This window comes from Oncorhynchus kisutch, linkage group LG4, assembly GCF_002021735.2.
Source record: "Oncorhynchus kisutch isolate 150728-3 linkage group LG4, Okis_V2, whole genome shotgun sequence".
Classification (NCBI taxonomy): Eukaryota; Metazoa; Chordata; class Actinopteri; order Salmoniformes; family Salmonidae; genus Oncorhynchus; species Oncorhynchus kisutch.
The window spans coordinates 19,690,840-19,710,271 of record NC_034177.2 but is presented as its reverse complement, the minus strand read 5'-3'; the positions used below and the strand labels follow the sequence as shown (position 1 = coordinate 19,710,271).

The window sequence follows — 19,432 nt, the reverse complement described above, 5'->3', positions numbered from 1 at the left end:
CTCTCTCCCTCTCTTTCACACTCCCTCTCTCCTCTGATTTATCTGTTGAAGCTGTGACAGAGGCTCCGGGTGGTGAGAGTAAGGAGAAAGGGGGGGGCCTCCCGGGTGGCGCAGTGGTTAAGGGCGCTGTACTGCAGCGCCAGCTGTGCCATCAGAGTCCCTGGGTTCGCGCCCAGGGAGCGACCAGGAGGTCTGTGGGGCGACGCACAATTGGCCTAGCGTCGTCCGGGTTAGGGAGGGGTTGGTCGGTAGGAATGTCCTTGTCTCATCGCGCACCAGCGACTCCTGTGGCGGGCCGGTCGCAGTGCGCGCTAACCAAGGTTGCCAGGTGCACGGTGTACCCTCCGACACATTGGTGCGGCTGGCTTCCGGGTTGGATGCGCGCTGTGTTAAGAAGCAGTACGGCTGGTTTGGTTGTGTATCGGAGGACGCATGACATTCAACCTTCGTCTCTCCCGAGCCCGTACAGGAGTTGTAGTGATGAGACAAGATAGTAGCTACTACAACAATTGGATACCACGAAATTGGGGCGAAAAAGGGGTAAAAAATATATATACAAAAAAGAGAAAGGGGGGTGAGAGGAAAGGACTGTAAAACCATTCATCATCATGCCTGATTCACATTTCACCATCAAAGTCAAAATAGCAACCATCTCTTCTATGAACCTTTAATTTCCATCCATGTTCCATCTTCGTCTCATCTGTCTGTCCTCCATCCCTTTCACCCCTCTGTTCTCCCCCATCTCTCTCTCCCTCCTCTCTCTTTCTTCTTTCTCTCTCCACCCCCCCCCCCCCCCTTCTCTGTGGGGGTGTGCTGTCAGCTTGCAGACGGGAGAACCTGGGTGTTCTCTCCTGTCCTGTCAGAGGAGAAAGCTCCAGCTGCAGTGTAAGTTAGTAGGACTCTCTATGGCTCCCAGCTCATAGTCCCAAGCTCTCGTAGTAGGCATCTATCTGCATTTTTGTCAAAAAATGTTATTGACATATCCTTGTTCTGTTCAATGCTCTCTACTTATATAGTACTCTGAATACCCCAGTTCATGGTTTTAAGTTCAAAAGAATACAAGATAAAAATTGCTGACACCATTCAAACCAATGAGGGTTCGGAACTTTAAAGCCAAATATCTCAGAATCATCTTTTTGCAGATAGAACCTTATAGTCCCAAGCTCTCATGCCTAGTCAATGCTTCAGTCATGTTTATAAGGATGTTTATAAGGATATCAATGGCCTATAGCTGTGGATGGAGTTGTTGTAGCTTAGTCCTCCAGTCTGCTTACTTAGAGTCTTAGTGCTCTATCTGTAGTGATTCCTCAGTTGATCCTCAGACTTTGAACTAGACGGATCCGAATGAAAAGACATGCACAAGATCTCACACAAATGACTTATAAACTGACTTCCCTTGACGAGCCTCTTTTCTCCGGGGATGGTGCCTTGATGGGTAAGAGGACATGACACATTACATGCTTTACTTATTGTTACAGATCATTTTTATTTCATCATGTGTTTTATGTCATTTGAACAAAAAGGGACATGGCCTTTTTTGTTAAGCTTCATTCTGCAATCTGGAAATCTGTTCCATAGTCATTTCAAATCTTTATATCATTTTGTTGTTGTTCTTTTAGCAGACTGTAGCTTTAATGTTATTCATCCACCTCATCCTCCGCTTGGAGTTTGTTCCTCTTCATGTTGAATCAAATCAAACGGCTGGAGAAGACTCTCCCTGTAGAGAGAGAGGGGGAGTGATGGGGCAGGAAAGGAGGAGAAAGAAGGGATGAGGTGGCTAAGTTATAGGAGGAGGCTCTTGGCTTCTCATTTGAGGCCATCTGTCTCTCCTCCCGCTCCCTCTCTCTCTCTCTCTCTCTCTCTCTCTCTCTCTCTCTCTCTCTCTCTCTCAAATTTGTTCTCAGTCTCTCCCTCTGTCTGTCTGTCTCTCTCTCAAATTCCTTCTCAGTCTCTCTCTCTCTCTCTCTCTCTCTCTCTCTCAAATTCCTTCTCAGTCTCTCTCTCTCTCTCTCTCTCTCTCTCTCTCAAATTTGTTCTCAGTCTCTCCCTCTGTCTGTCTGTCTCTCTCTCAAATTCCTTCTCAGTCTCTCCCTCTGTCTCTCTCTCTCTCTCTCAAATTCCTTCTCAGTCTCTCCCTCTGTCTCTACCTGAGTGGCCTCAGAGACAGAGCAGCACTGAGGTGCTGTCCCGGCCAAATACTTAATGCACCTAATAGTAAATGCATTAAGAGCACTTTTCTTTATTGAGAATGAAGGGGGGGGGGATGCTTTGAGAGAAGATGTCATTTTGTTTGTTGGCAGTGCTGGCTCCCTCGCTTTCCACCCACCACCCGTCGCCAACCACCCACTCCCACCCTGTTGTCTGGCTGTACATTCATCCTTTTTCCTTGTCCACTTCACCTTGGCTTTTGAGATTGATGAGGGGTTAATCAAATAGAAATAGCATAGTCATAGAAAGCCATTCTTAGGCACATGATGCATACCAGCCAGCATTAAAACGCAATACTTTTGACAGTGATAGCAGAAATGGGAAAAGACTAATATTCTTTTGAAGGAAATGTTAATATTTCATTACACTAACCCTCTACACTGTGTTCTGTTGAAATATGATTTCCCTATTTCCCCTGCAGTTAGGCTAATCTATATTCCAAGCTCACACTTTCTGTCCTGGCATTTCCTCCTTTGGCATTTTCTAATTTGATTTAATTTTCCTGGCCTGCCTTGTCCTGTCTATCTCTCTTGCCTGCCTCTGCTTCTCTGTGTGCGTCCAATGGCCCCCGCTCTCTCCCTCTCTCTGACGCCCTCTGCTGTGTCGGTTGTGCACCGACAGCCCCCAGAGGACAGGACCTGGGTGTACTCCCCTCTGCACTATGGCAGTGAGTCTAATACCTTGCCGGATGGGGAGGAGAGCGAGACAGTAAGTAGTGAGAATTACACCTCCAGTATCCAGTACAGTGTGTGTATGGGCCGGCCCACACGTCGTGCCCACTGAATATGGCCGTGCCAGTTACAACCATTTGGTTCCCTCTCTGTTCACCGTGCAACCCCCAACTCTCACTGCATGCTGCTCAGTTTTTTCACTGTGGTGCCTCGGCCTCATACTCTCAGTCTGTAGGCCTGGCTGGCTGGTTGCATGTAGTTCGGTAACTTGGCACATGTCTCCATCACCTCATGGCTCATGCATCACCATTATCAGATCCCAGACCTGCACAGCTACTGTTGCCAATATCACAATTTTTTTTCTGAAACAACTGACCAACAATACAGTATAAGCCTGTGCTTTGACATGTACAGTAAAAAGCAGTTGGTCAGGTGAATGGCAAATAAGTAAAGCAAATAAATAGCTATTACATTTGATTTGTACAGTTCCTCTCTGAAACACAATAATGTGTTTTCTTTGAGGAAAATAGGCACGTTTCTCTTGACATTCACATTGACTTTGAGAAGGGATTGCGTGATGATTATTTTAGCAACCGCGTGATGCAGCATGACAACTTTAACGCAATTGGTCGACAGTCTGCTCGGTGGGGCATTATATGTTCATTTTTTCATTGGATTCCTATCTTTTGTATAATATCTCTGACAACGGAACCATGCAATGCACCCTGGACTAAAGAGGCAGACAAATAGGAAAAATGTGCTAGACCCTCTGTTAAATTACACATTTCTCGAGGTAGGAATATTGCAAAAAATATGATCCATGTCTAATTCGAGAGAAGATCTCCTCCCGAGGTATGATATCAGCCAGTATTAAAATATGATATGTATGATAGACGTTTTCGTGATGTAAACCTAGTTTTCCTATTAACTTCCATTGTAGTGAGAGACTTTATCACAGTGCTACGTCATACCGGCCAAATATATGCCTGCTTGAACGCCAATAACGCACAAATATATCCCCCCCTCCTTTATTGTTATGGTGAGAGGGTTAGCATCTCTTGTTATGATATTTGTGCGTCTAACTTTCTCACTTATTATTATTCACAATTAATTTAGGACTATCCATACTCATGGTAGCATCCACCTTAATGTATAGTCGTGGCCAAAAGTTTTGAGAATGACACAAATATTAATTTTCACAAAGTCTGCTGCCTCAGTTTGTATGTTGGCAATTTGCATATACTCCAGAATGTTATGAAGAGTGATCAGATGAATTTCAATTAATTGCAAAGTCCCTCTTTGCCATGCAAATGAACTGAATCCCCCCCCCCCCCCAAAAAAAAAAATCCACTGCATTTCAGCACTGCCACAAAAGGACCAGCTGACAACATGTCAGTGATTCTCTCGTTAACACAGGTGTGAGTGTTGACCAGGACAAAGCTGGAGATCACTCTGTCATGCTGATTGAGTATGAATAACAGACTGGAAGCTTCAAAAGGAGGGTGGTGCTTGGAATCATTGTTCTTCCTCTGTCAACCATGGTTACCTGCAAGGAAACACGTGCCATCATCATTGCTTTGCACAAAAAGGGCTTCACAGGCAAGGATATTGCTGCCAGGAAGATTGCACCTAAATCAATCATTTATTGGATCCTCAAGAACTTCAAGGAGAGTGGTTCAATTGTTGTGAAGAAGGCTTCAGGGCACCCAAGAAAGTCCAGCAAGCGCCAGGACCTTCTCCTAAAGTCCCAAGAAAGTCCAGCCAAAGTTGATTCAGCTGCGGGATCGGGGCACCACCAGTACAGAGCTTGTTCAGGAATGGCAGCAGGCAGGTGTGAGTGCACCTGCACGCACAGTGATGCGAAGACTTTTGGAGGATGACCTGGTGTCAAGAAGGGCAGCAAAGAAGCCACTTCTCTCCAGGAAAAACATCATGGACAGACTGATATTCTGCAAAAGGTACAGGGATTGGACTCCTGAGGACTGGGGTAAAGTAATTTTCTCTGATGAATCCCCTTTCCGATTGTTTGAGGCATCCGGATAAAAGCTTGTCCAGAGAAGACAAGTTGAGCGCTACCATCAGTCCTGTGTCAAGCCAACAGTAAAGCATCCTGAGACAATTCATGTGTGGGGTTGCTTCTCTGCCAAGGAAGTGGGCTCACTCACAAGTTTGCCTAAGAACACAGCCATGAATAAAGAATGGTACCAACACATCCTCTGAGAGCAAATTCTCCCAACCATCCAGGAACAGTTGGGTGAAAAACAATGCCTTTTCCACCATGATGGAGCACATTGCCATAAGGCAAACGTGATAACTAAGTGACTCGGGGAACAAAACATCAATATTTTGGGTCCATAGCCAGGAAACTCCCCAGACCTTAATCCCATTGAGAACTTGTGGTCAATCCTCAAGAGGCGGGTGGACAAACAACCCACAAATTCTGACAAACTCCAAGCATTGACTATGAAAGAATGGGCTGCCATCATTGGCCCAGAAGTTAATTGACAGCATGCCAGGGTGGATTGCAGAGGTCTTGAAAAAGAAGGGTCAACACTGGAAATATTGACTCTTTGCATCAACTTCATGTAATTGTCAATAAAAGCCTATGACACTTATGAAATGCTTGTAATTATACTTCAGTATTCCATAGTAACATCTGACAAAAATATCTAAAGACACTGAAGCAGCAAACTTTGTGGAAATAAATTTTTGTGTCATTCTCAAAACATTTGGCCACAACTGTAGAAGTGTTTAGAAACATATTATATTATTATTTACAATAAAAGTAACTCAAACGACACAATACATTATTTACCATTAATTTCCATTGGGAACAAAATAATCTGAAACAACCAAAACAAACAGCAAATATATCCAACAAGTTTGTAGAACCACATTGCATGCTCGGGAATATGGAATCAAATACTACATTTTTGACTACTTTAGTACACATCCAGTGCCTTCATAAAGTATTCATACCCGTTGACTTATTCCACATTTTATTTTATTACAGCCTGAATTTAAAATAGATTCCATTTCAATTTTTTTTTATCAATGGCCGACACACAATACCCCATAATGTCAGTGGATTTACAAATCTTTAAGTCAATAAGTATTCCCCTCAATAAGTATTCCCCTCCTTTGTTATGACAAGCCTAAATAAGTAAGTTAAAAATTAATTGCATGGACTCACTCTGTGTGCAATAATATTGTTTAACATGATTTTTTAATGACTGACTCATCTCTGTACCCCACACATTTGTTTAACCTTTTATTTAACTAGGCAAGTCGGTTAAGAACAAATTCTTATTTTCAATGAGGGCCTACCTGGGAAGAGTGGGATAACAGCCTTGTTCAGGGGCAGAACAACAGATTTTTACCTTGTCAGCTCGGGGATTTGATCTTGCAACCTTTCGGTTACTAGTCCAACGTTCTAATCACTAGGCTACCTGCCGCCAAACCGATGCTGGTACGTACAGTGCATTCGGAAAGTATTCAGACCCCTTGACTTTTTTCACATATTGTTATGTTACAGCCATATTCTTCATCAATCTACACACAATATGGCGCCGGAGGAGCTGGCTGCCATTTTACGGGCTCCTAACCAATTGTGTGATTTTTGTGGGAGGGTTTTGCATTTTTTGTAACTTATTTTGTACATAATGTTTCTGCCACCGTCTCTTATGACCAAAAAGAGCTTCTGGATATCAGGACAGTGATCATTCACCTCGTACTGGACAAAGATTTTTCTTTCGCATTTCAAAAGCGAAAGATTTACTCAAGATACCAGATCAGGCCCAAATCCCCATCATTCACATGAAGAAAAGACTCCAATACAGGGGACGCAGGTCCAGGCGCCTTGTGGGAATTCGTCAGCGAGTGGGTAACCCGCCTCTACCATCCGTCCTATTGGCCAATGTAGAATCATTGGATAATAAACTGGATGTGCTCTGATTAAGACTATCCTACCAACAGGTAATTATAAACTGTAATATCTTATGTTTCACCGAGTCATGGATGAACGACGACGTGGATAACATACAGCTGGCTGGGTTTTCGATGCATCGGCAGGACAGAACAGCTGCCTCTGGTTAGACAAGGGGTGGTGGTCTGTGTCTATTTGTCAGTAACAGCTGGTGCGCAAAATTGAATATTAAGGAAGTTTCTAGGTTTTGCTCGCCTGAGGTAGAGTGCCAGCATCGTTTTGTGGTGGTAAATAGACAGCTACGAAGAATATAGATGAACTCTCTTGGTAGATAGTGTGGTCTACAACTTATCATGAGATACTCTACCTCAGGCGAACAAAACCTCATCTCATGATAAGCTGTAGACCACACTATCTACCAAGAGAGTCATCTATATTTTTTGCAGCTGTCTATTTGCCACCACAAACCAATGCTGGTACTTAGACTGCAACAAACTGCGGTCTTAATCAAACAAGAAAATGCTCATCCAGAGACGGCTCTCCTAGTGGTCGGGGACTTTAATGCAGCGAAAGTTAAATCCGTTTTACCACATTTCTACCAACATGTTACATGTGCAATCAGAGAAAAAAAATTACTTCCTTTACTCCACACACAGAGACGCGTGTCTGACCATAATTATATCCTCCTGATTCCTGCTTACAAGCAAAAACTAAAGCAGGAAGTACCAGTGACTCGCTCAATACGGAAGTGGTCAGATTATGCAGATGCTAAGCTACAGGACTGTTTTGCTAGCACAGATGTTCTGGGACTCATCCCATGGCAATGAGGAGTATACCACATCAGTCACCGGCTTCATCAATAAGTGCATCGATGACGTTGTCCCCACAGTGACCGTATGTACATACCCCAACCAGAATCCATGGATTACAGGCAACATCCACACTGAGCTAAAGGGTAGAGCTGCCGCTTTCAAGAAGCAGGACTCTAACGAACCATCAAACAGGCAAACCGTAAATACAGGACTAAGATTAAATCCTACTACACCGGCTCAGATGCTCGTCGGATGTGGCAGGGCTTGCAAACTATTACAGACTACAAAGGGAAGCCCAGCCGCGAGCTGCCCAGTGACACAAGCCTACCAGACAAGCTCAATGACTTATATGTGCGCTTCGAGGCAAGCAACACTAAAGCATGCATGAGAGCACCAGCTGTTCCCAACAACTGGATGATCACGCTTGCCGTAGCCAATGTGAGTAAGACATTTAAACAGGTCAACATTCACAAGGCCGACGGATTACCAGGATGTGTACTCTGCGCATGTGCTGACCAACTAACATGTCTTCACTGACATTTTCAACCTGTCCCTGGCCGAGTTTCAAGCAGACCACCATAGTCCCTGTGCCCAAGAACACCAAGGTAACCTGCCTAAATGACTACCGACCCATAGCACTCATGTCTGTAGCCATGAAGTGCTTTGAAACGCTGGTCATGGCTCACATCAACACCATTATCCCAGAAACCCTAGACCCACTCCAATTTTCATACCGCCCCAACAGATCCACAGATGACGCAATCTCTATGGCACTCCACACTGCCCTTTCCCACCTGGACAAAAGGAACACCTACGTGAGAATGCTGTGCATTGACTACAGCTCAGCATTCAACACCATAGTTCCCTCAAAGCTCATCACGAAGCTAAGGACCCTGGGACAAAACACCTCCCTCTGCAACTGGATCCTGGACTTCCTGATGGGCCGCCCCAGGTGGTAAGGGTAGGCCACAACACATGCTGATCCTCATTGCCATGCTGATCCTCAACACAGGGGCCCCTCAGGGGTGCGTGCTTAGTCTCCTCCTGTACTCCCTGTTCACCCATGACTGCGTGGCCAAGCACGACTCCAACACCATCATTTAGTTTGCCGACGACACAGCGGTGGTAGGCCTAATCACCGACAACGATGAGACAACCTATGGGGAGGAGGTCAGAGACCTGGAAGTGTGGTGCCAGGACAAAAACCTCTCCCTCAATGCGATCAAGACAAAGGTGATGATCGTGGACTACAGGAAAAGGAGGGCAGAGCACGCCCCAATTCACATCGACATGGTTGTAGTGGAGCAGGTTAAGAGCTTCAAGTTCCTTGGTGTCCACATCACCAAGACAGTTTTGGTCCATGGTCCAAGCACACCAAGACAGTTTAGAGGAGGGCACGACAAAGCCTATTCCCCCTCAGGAAACTAAAAAGTTTGGGCATGGGTCCTCAGATCATCAAAAGGTTCTACAGCTGCAACATCGAGAGCATCACTGCCTGGTACTGCAACTGCGCGGCCTCTGACCGCAAGGCAGTACAGAGGGTAGTGCGTACGGCCCAGTACATCACTGGGGCTAAGCGGCCTGCCATCCAGGACCTCTACACCAGGTGGTGTCAGAGGAAGGCCCTAAAAAATGTCAAAGACCCCAGCCACCCCAGTCAGACTGTTTTCTCTACTACCGCATGGCAAGCGGTACCGGAGTGCCAAGTCTACGACCAAATGGCTTCTCAACAGTTTTTACCCCCAAGCTGTAAGACTCCTAAACAGGTCATCAAATGGCTACCCAGACTATTTGCATTGTGTGCTCCCTCCCCCAACCCCTCTTTTACGCTGCTGCTGCTCTCTGTTTATCGTATATGCATAGTCACTTTAACTTTGCATTCATGTAAATACTACCTCAATTTGCCCGACTAACTGGGGCCCCCGCACAATGGCTACCCGGACTATCTGCATTGTGTTCTGCCACCCGCCAACCCCTCTTTTACGCTACTGCTACTCTCTGTTTAGCATATGCATAGTCACTTTAACCATAACTACATGTACATACGACCTCAATTAGTCAGACTAACCAGTGCCTGTATGTAGCCTAGCTACTGTATATAGCCTCACTACTGTTATAGCCTCACTACTGTTATAGCCTCACTACTGTTATAGCCTCACTACTGTTATAGCCTCACTACTGTATATAGCCTCACTACTGTTATAGACTCACTACTGTTATAGCCTCACTACTGTATATAGCCTCACTACTGTATATAACCTCACTACTGTATGTAGCCTCACTACTGTATATAGCCTCACTACTGTATGTAGCCTCACTACTGTATATAGCCTCACAACTGTATATATCCTCACTACTGTTGTAGCCTCACTACTGTATGTAGCCTCACTACTGTATGTAGCCTCACTACTGTATGTAGCCTCACTACTGTTATAGCCTCACTACTATATATAGCCTCACTACTGTATATAGCCTCATTACTGTTATAGCCTCACTACTGTATATAGACTCACTACTGTATGTAGCCTCACTACTGTATGTAGCCTCACTACTGTATGTAGCCTCACTACTGTATATAGCCTCACTACTGTTATAGCCTCACTAATGTTATAGCATCACTACTGTATATAGCCTCATTACTGTTATAACCTCACTACTGTATATAGCCTCACTACTGTATATAGCCTCATTACTGTTATAGCCTCACTACTGTTATAGCCTCACTACTGTTATAGCCTCACTACTGTTATAGCCTCACTACTGTATATAGTCTCAGTACTGTTGTAGCCTCACTACTGTTGTAGCCTCACTACTGTTATAGCCTCACTAGTGTTATAGCCTCACTACTGTATATAGCCTCACTACTGTATATAGCCTCAGTACTGTTGTAGCCTCACTACTGTTGTAGCCTCACTACTGTTATAGCCTCACTACTGTTATAGCCTCACTACTGTATATAGCCTCACTACTGTATATAGCCTCAGTACTGTTATAGCCTCAGTACTGTTATAGCCTCACTACTGTTATAGCCTCACTACTGTATATAGCCTCACTACTGTATATAGCCTCACTACTGTATATAGCCTCACTACTGTATATAGCCTCACTACTGTTATAGCCTCACTACTGTTAAAGCCTCACTACTGTATATAGCCTCACTACTGTTATAGCCTCACTACTGTTATAGCCTCACTACTGTTATAGCCTCACTACTGTATATAGCCTCACTACTGTTGTAGCCTCACTACTGTTGTAGCCTCACTACTGTTATAGCCTCACTACTGTTATAGCCTCACTACTGTATATAGCCTCACTACTGTATATAGCCTCAGTACTGTTATAGCCTCAGTACTGTTATAGCCTCACTGCTGTTATAGCCTCACTACTGTATATAGCCTCACTACTGTATATAGCCTCACTACTGTTATAGCCTCACTACTGTTATAGCCTCACTACTGTATATAGCCTCACTACTGTTATAGCCTCACTACTGTTATAGCCTCACTACTGTTATAGCCTCACTACTGTTATAGCCTCACTACTGTATATAGCCTCACTACTGTTATAGCCTCACTACTGTTATAGCCTCACTACTGTTATAGCCTCACTACTGTATATAGCCTCACTACTGTTATAGCCTCATTACTGTATATAGCCTCACTACTGTATATAGCCTCACTACTGTATATAACCTCACTACTGTTATAGCCTCATTACTGTATATAGCCTCACTACTGTATATAGCCTCACTACTGTTATTATTTACTGTTATTTTTTTATTTCCTTATCTATTGTTAACCTAATACCTATTTTTTACTTAACAATTGCACTGTTGGTTAGGGCCTGTAGGTAAGCATTTCACTGTAAGGTTGGTTCACCTGTTGTATTCGGGGCATGTGACAAATACACTTTGATTTGATTTTAGTCCGGGGTATTTTAAGAAATCTAAGCTGCGGTAGTAGTAGAAGCTCAGAGCTGTAGCAGGCTGGCTGACCCTTCGTCAAAGTCCAGGAGGAAGTAGCTGTGAATGGAGTTGTCACTTCCACCCCTGGCCCATTATTTCCCATAGAGAAGACACACACACATACAACTGTCACTTCCACCTCACCATGAGACAGGAGCTGCCACTGCCAGCAGAATGAGTTGAAGCAGAGCCTGTGGGACATGGCATTAACAGTGCCTAGTGGAAGGAGACTGTCTCTTAGGGTTTGTCTCAACATAGATGAATACAAAATGTAAAAACAGTCATGAAAATGTTTTGTTGAGCTGATCTTCATGAGGGAAAATACTACATTTCTCTCTTTCTACCCTCTATTTTATGTGTTTATGTCCTCCCTTGCCTGCCTTGTGAATGATTGATATAGACCTTTGATAAATAACTGTACTTTGATAAGGGTTATACCCTAGTTATACAGTGCTGTGGGGGAATTAATAGATTTTATTTGACATTATTGACATGAATATATGCCAAATATTTACAACCTATATTCCCCTTTCTCTTTCTTTCTGTCTTTCTTTCTCTCTCTCTTTCTTTCTGTCTTTCTTTCTCTCTCTCTCTTTCTTTTTTTTCTTCCACCAACAGTAAACACTCCTCCATAGACCTGAGAGGAGAATGACTCTGTGGAGAGAGGAGCCATCAGATTGATCCCCAGGCCTTTGAGTGGCAGGCAGCAGAATGATTCTAGTCCTGTCCTGTATTTTAAACCATGGATACAAAAGCAGAACAGACGAAATACTGTGAGGAAACCCCCCTAGACATCCCGTTATCATTGTGTTGATGATATGATCCATTCCTCTCCTTTCACCCCACCTCAACCAAAAATGACCCTACCATGATAAAACAGGGCCTCAAATGGCTATGCTACGTCTAGCATGCCCCATGAGAACAGGGGCGTTGAGTCGTCTCTGTTACTCGCCACACATTCCCAACGGTTGATTAAGTCAAATGGTCACATGTATTTTATTGATATTGATAGCTTTTTCTTTGTTTTTAGTTTAGTTTCTTTATTTTCTGAACTTTTTTCACCACTTTATTTATTTTCATAAACAGAAAAGATTATTGCTAGACTGTGTTTCACAAAACGTGATTTTGTGCATATTTATAAGCCTACTGTATTATTTGACAGGTTTATTTTTTAGTTGTCAAGTATTTATTTTGACATTTCTATCACAGTATTGCTACACTTCCCATACACTCCTGCTGAATGCACCTCTCATGAGTCTCCAAGCCTCAAAACCAGATCATTGCAACACTAACTAATGTTGAGACATTGTCTATCATTTCAGAATCCTACATCATTACAATGTCTTCCAGGACCACCCAGCTTTTGGATAAATGCAACAACAACAAACAATTCCAAGCATAATGAGTTATTGAGTTCTCTTAATATGAAATGAAATGCCAACAGTTTAGCAATCAAACTTTGGCTCTGGATTTGAGCTCTGCTGGACATGGGTATTAGCCAGGCTAGTAGGCTAACTCAAAGTCCTCCTGACTTCAGAGTGTGGAAAGGCTATTTTGACGTCGGCACGATGCGACGATAAGGAAGGGGATGTGCTTGTTTTACTGATTGGTTCTCTTCTGTATTTTTCTCATTCCAACACCCACATGGACAGCCATTCACAGCTCTCCAATACAACTGTTGAATTTTCAAATCCAAACAACATGAGGGCTCAACCTCCCCAGGAAAAAAAAGAAAGAAAAAAAAAGTTTGAGAGAACCAATCAAAACTCAGTACATTCAGGAGCACATCTCTGTACAAATACTGCATTTACAATGGCCTCCTTTCCAGACCAGTGTGTCACAGCTCTCCCTTGCTGTGAGTCACTTGAGTCGGATCAGCCAGGCTAGTGACCTTAGGCTAATGGATTGGATTACTTAGGACAAATAACAATATCATATCATGGCCAGAATTAATTCATACTTCTGTTATTTAGTAAGGGTTAATCAGAAAGGGAATTCAGGCTGCACTTTATGTATTAACCATCATTAGATGTGAAAGTGACATCTTTATCACAATCCTCTGGCATAGGATTCATGTTTTTTAGTCTTCATGTGGATTACATGTTTTAAGATTTAAGTTAAATTTTTAACAGTTTTATTGCTCTTTTTCTGTTTCACACTTGGCTGTTTAAATTAAAGTTGGTGTGTTTGTATGTCTGTATGTGAGGCAAGGTGTCAGAACTTGTAAAATACTTATGTGCAGTGGCCAGTTAATCAGTTGTTAATGTCATCAAGAGACCATAGCAGCAATATTTTCTACAGTTCAGTAGTTACTTTTAATTGCCTTAAATAGACATTAAATTTTAAATATTGATTCGATTTTTCATTCTAGTGCTGTTGTATTTATTAATTTCAAGTCATTTGTTCAATCCCGTGGTTGTGCTCCTGAGAATGTGTATATAGAATTATAAATACATATATTATAAGATATAAATATATTTTCAATTTGAATTGGAGAATATTATTTTTATTTGATTAAATTTTTTGCTGCCGGCAAGAAAAGATGAAGAGCAACACATGAATTACTGTACCATATGTTTTAATGAGCTGACAAAATGCAGCTCTATTTATGGTGTATAAATCACTGCTGTCTCTGTATGATATCTGTAACTGAAGAGTTTTACTGTACATGCACATCAGTAGGGGTTCTTCCAACAGTTTAGCTGTATTTGTGTGTGTGTGTGTGTGTGTGTGTGTGTGTGTGTGTGTGTGTGTGTGTGTTTTCAAATCGCTATGTGCCCTCACTTAGGGAGTCCTTTACAGAGACAGCATGATTTAAAAATGAATATGCATATCAGAAATATGTCTAGTGCATTGGGAAAGTATTCAGACCCCTTGACTTTTTCCACTTTTTGTTTACGTTACAGCCTTATTCTAAAATATATTTTTCAAAATGTAACCCTCAATATACACACAATACCTCATAATGACAAAGAAAAAACTGGTGTTTAGACATTTTTGCAAGTGTATATCAATTTTAAAAAACTATCACATTTACATCATTATTTAGACCCTTTACTCAATACTTTGTTCAAGCCCCTTTGGCAGTGATTACAGTGTTGAGTCTTCTTTGGTATGACGCTACAAGCTTGGCACACCTGTATTTGGTGAGTTTCTCCCATTCTTCTCTGCACATCCTCTCTGTCAGGATGGATGGGGAGCTCTGGCTGGGCCACTCAAGGACATTCAGAGACTTGTCCCGAAGCCACTCCTGCGCTGTCTTGGCTGTGTGCTTAGGGCTGTCCTGTTTGAAGGTGAACCTTCGCCCCCAGTCTGAAGTCCTGAGCGCTCTGGAGCAGGTTTTCATCAAGGATCTCTCTGTACTTTGCTCTGTTCATCTTTCCCTCGATCCTGACTAGTCCCTCAGTCCATGCCACTGAAAAACATCCCCACAGCATGATGCTGCCACCACCATGCTTCACCGTAGGGATGGTGCCAGTTTCCTCCAGATGTGACGCTTGGCATTCAGGCCAAAGAGTTCCATCTTGGATTCATCAGACCAGAGAATCTTGTTTCTCGTGGTCAGAGTCCTTTAGGTGCCTTTCGGCAAACTCCAAGCGGGCTGTCATGTGCCATTTACTGAGGAATGACTTCTGTCTGGCCTGATTGGTGGAGTGCTGCAGAGATGGTTGTCCTTCTGGAAGGTTCTCCCATCTCCACAGAGGAACTCTGAAGCTCTGTCAAAGTGACCATCGGGTTCTTGGTCACTCCAATCATGTTGTAGAAACATCTCAAGGATGATCAATGAAACAGGATGCACCTGATCTCAATTTTGAACAAAGGGTCTGAATACTTAAGTTATTTCTGTTTATTTTTAATATATTTGCTAAAATCAACCTGTTTATGCTTTGTCATCATGGGGTATTGTGTGTAGATTGATGAAAAACAATCAATTTTACAATAAGGTTGTAACGTAACAAAATGTGGAAAAAGTTAAGGGGTCTGAATACTTTCCAAATGCACTGTATATCTGTGTATATTCATCTATTTATACATGAGGATAAATAGGTGTGTGTGTGTGGACTGTGTGTTTGGACTCAATAAAGCAGTTATATGTCTATGAAATAGAGTATTTGCCCATGTTTCCAAAGTTGTGTGTGTCTGTAATTCCATGTCTATATAGCTAATGTTGGCAAGCAGGGAATTCCCTCCATGTGTCTCTCGTGCTACTGTTCAGCGTATGCTGTGAAAAACAATCTTCATTGTGATGTGCTTGATTTTCGTGTGGCCTTTTCCCCTTAGCTTGCAATAAAGCACACAGAAGATACATTTTAAGAGAAGCATATTGACCTGCTTAGTATAGAATTCAACTTTTCAACTGGTGAGAATAGCAACATGATGTTCAAGGCACAGTACTCAAAAATATCTTTGATTTATGACATCTTATCTGAGCAGTACTGGTGAATGAGGGAGGTAAAGAACATGTTTCATAACAACACTCAGGAAAATGTTACTGTAGTTGGTCCTCATCACTACAGAAACGTTTCTGAGGTTACCAGTGAGTCACTTGTCAACTGAGCTGATTATTATGCTAAACCACAAATGAAGTTCATTACTAGACTGGTGGTTACACTTTTAAGTAGGAGGCCTACAGCTATAACAATACAATTGAATAGTAGGAAAGTGTTTAAATATGTTATGCAATCATGGTTTTATTATGTCAAAATTATGAGGTTCTTATGAAATATTTTGACATGCATTGATCCTTAATTAGTCTGTTCTAATGAAATGTAATACATGTTCTCAACAGTTGTTTGCACCGTTACCTGCCCATATTGTGGCTATATAATCTTTATTTTGATTGTCTTTTTAAATTGAATTTTCTCATTGGTATTTTGCTTGAATGTTTTAGATAAGAGAAAATATGCCCTGTGACAGTGCCATTCCATTAAAACATTGAGCTATATATCTGAGACCAGTGACATTAAAATGTCTTGTCAAATGTCTGGTCCCGTGTGTCTCAGTTGGTAAAGCATGCCGCTTGCAACGCCAGGGTTTTAGGTTGATTCCCACGGGGGACCAGTAAGAAAATGTATACATTCAGTACTGTAAATCGCTCTAGATAAGAGCGTCTGATAAATTTCTGAAATGTAACCAAAAGAAACTGTCAAAGCGCTGGGATGATTCAATTGTATGTCCTTCTCTTAATTTATATGTCAATAAAAAGTTGCGGAAAAACAAATTAAGTAAAACAAAATCATTTTTAAAACGAATACCAACATGTCTATTTATGTCAATGCATTCACTACTGTAAATCGCTCTGGATAAGAGCGTCTGATAAATTACTAAAATGTAACTAAAATAAACGGTCAAAGTGCTGGGATGATTCAATTGTATGTCATTCTCTTAATTTACATGTCAATAAAAAAAAACGAATACCAACGTGTCTATTTATGTCACTGAGACATTCTCATGAACAAAGTGCCAGAGCCAGAGGGCGGGAATGAACGAATGGAACGCTCAAATCGTAAATCAGGTTTCTTTGGAGAACAACAGAGCTACGTTTTGAAAGGTTAGCTAGCTAATGATATTTTATGATTTATAGGACTAGCAGTGGCGGTTCTAGACCATTTCAACTGGGGGGGGGGGCAGTTGTACTGTTAAAGGGGCCAATTACTTTAGAAGTTATTGATGTCATCGTTTTCTTCACTGCATTGCAGGCATTAGCAAGCAAAAAGACCATGTTCAAAATCATCATCTTTGCCACTGTCTAATAATGGATGTAAAAAAAAAAGAATAGCAAAAATTAGTTATGTAAAAATGATTTCATACTCCACATTTAGGGGGGCCACAAGGGGGTCCAAATTGTTGTCACAGGGGCACTGCCCCCCCCCCCCCCCCCCCCCAGAACCGCCACTGAGGACTAGCACATATAATACTGAAATCTAGCACATCCATAATTTGTTTAAAAATTTGGATTAGAAGTCTCATTTTTTAATCTATAGCTATAGTGAGGGTTTTTCACCCTCTTTTGACATGATGATGGACAATGGAGACTTCACTAAAACTCTCCCCACATGGGAGGACCTGTCTTGCAAGGTTTGTTGTCCTCTCATGTTCAGTAGCAAATATTTGTATTTTATATATCTTATTTAACTGTCTGGTTTGTTCCAGGGTCTTGGAGACAAAATGTCAAATGAAGGCAATAGTAGATGCTCAAGTCCAGCATCTGGAGTTCTTAGTGATGAGAGAAATCAACCCAGTGATAAGACAAACACTGTCTTGATTTGGGCCTTTTTTTTGGAGACAGGTTCAAGAAATTCCTATTTTTCTTTTTTATAAAATGTTATAGGGTGTAATTCACTCTTTTATTTTCTAGAATTCTACAATGTTATAACAAGACAGCTTCATGATGAAATAGACAGGTCCAAAATGTCATACAAAGAAGTTGAAGCCATGGTCCATGCCCACATGAAGGTGCAGTATGATAATGATTGATGATGCATAGTTGCAAATCACTGTTTAAATTGTTTTTATGGTTTTCTTTTAGTATCCAGTAGTTGGCCATGGCTCTGTGTTCTGCTGTGGAAATCTGCCTGAAAAACAAAAGCGTGTTATGTTTTATGTTCTCAGCCTATTTTGGATCAAATTCATTCAGATGCATGCAAATTGGTGACTAAGTCATCAGCATTGGAGGATAGCTGTCACAGGAAAGACCAGCAGGACAAACACATTATCTTACATACCCCCTCCCTCCAAGAGTTCCTTTTGAAATTAGCATTTACAAAAAACAGGGTAGGTACTGAAGTGTTTCCCTTTTTGATTTAGGTGTTTTTTACATTTATTTTATTTAACCTTTATTTAACTAGGCAAGTCAGTTAAGAACAAATTGTTATTTACAATGACGGCCTACCCTGGCCAAACCCTAACCCGGATGATGCTGGGCCAATTGTGCGCCGCCCTATGATGTAAGGCTATAGGACAAGGTTCCCCAACTGGCAGCATGGTTTTATTTGGCCAGCCAAGTTTACTGAGCAAAATAATAAATAAAAAAGTTGGAGAAAGGAATGTGTGTGGAATTTTCATTGTTCGACATAATAGACAACAACAAAAAACACCAGGAAATCGGCTTCAAAAACATTATTGTCCCACAGCTGAATCTAGTTGATGATCCCTGCTATAGGATAATATTCATGGTCATGTGTGACCATCCTGTATTTATTCTTTGTGCCGTGTTTGAATGAAGGATGACGTGCAGACCTACCTGATCTCATCCGACCTTACGCGCCTACTCTCTGAGAACGATGTCATAACATTGGAGTTCAGAGATACCAAGAGCCGACAAGAGACTGTGATCAAGAGCCTCCACCTGTCCATCCATTCTGATAAGCAGGAGAACAAGAGCTCCAAGCTCACATTCCAGCAGAGCCTCAGGCTGTCTGAGGACAAGGTATACTCCATGGAGCAGAAACTCAAGGAGTTTGAGGGACAGGTCCTGTCTTTGCAGCACAATCTCATGGGCTCCAATGAGAGGACTCAGAGTGTGCAGAAAATCCTCTGGGTCTCTGAGAAGAAGCTCCAGTCCCTTCAGCAGGACCTGGAGGAGTCTGAGAAGAGAGGCCAAAGTCTGCAGAAAATCCTTGGGGACTCCCAAGAGAGGACCCAGTCTCTGCAACAGAACCTGGCTTCCTTTGAGAAGAACATCCAGACCCTCAGGTCTTCAGAGTGCCATTGAGAAATTGGAGATTCTGCAGGATGCACTGGACAAGACTGAGTTTGGGCATATAAAGGAGGTGGGGAAGCTTCAACAGACACTGAACAGAGCTACAAAGAAATAGTCTTCAACAGAGCAGGAGCTGCACAGCCAGAGTGA

At 42.3% G+C, this 19,432-nt stretch overlaps 1 protein-coding gene across 7 annotated transcripts in view; it reads left to right on the top strand.

Annotated features, from left to right (window-relative positions):
- The window catches only part of LOC109889209 (phosphatidylinositol 4-phosphate 5-kinase type-1 gamma-like), an 83,903-nt gene extending 66,902 nt beyond the window's left edge, over positions 1 to 17,001 (top strand). For 5 of the 7 annotated variants that reach the window (XR_004209666.1, XM_031822605.1, XM_020480462.2 and 2 more), the window contains exon 17: positions 12,199 to 17,001. Coding sequence is in view for 6 of the 7 variants with exons in the window: in XM_031822605.1 (XP_031678465.1) it covers positions 12,199 to 12,201 (3 nt within the window). In the remaining variant the exon portion in view is untranslated. Of the gene's footprint in view, positions 1 to 2,829; positions 2,917 to 12,198 lie in introns of all 7 variants that reach the window. The other 2 variants (XM_031822604.1, XM_031822603.1) reach the window with 1 other exon arrangement.
- The last annotated feature ends 2,431 nt before the right edge of the window (positions 17,002 to 19,432 follow it).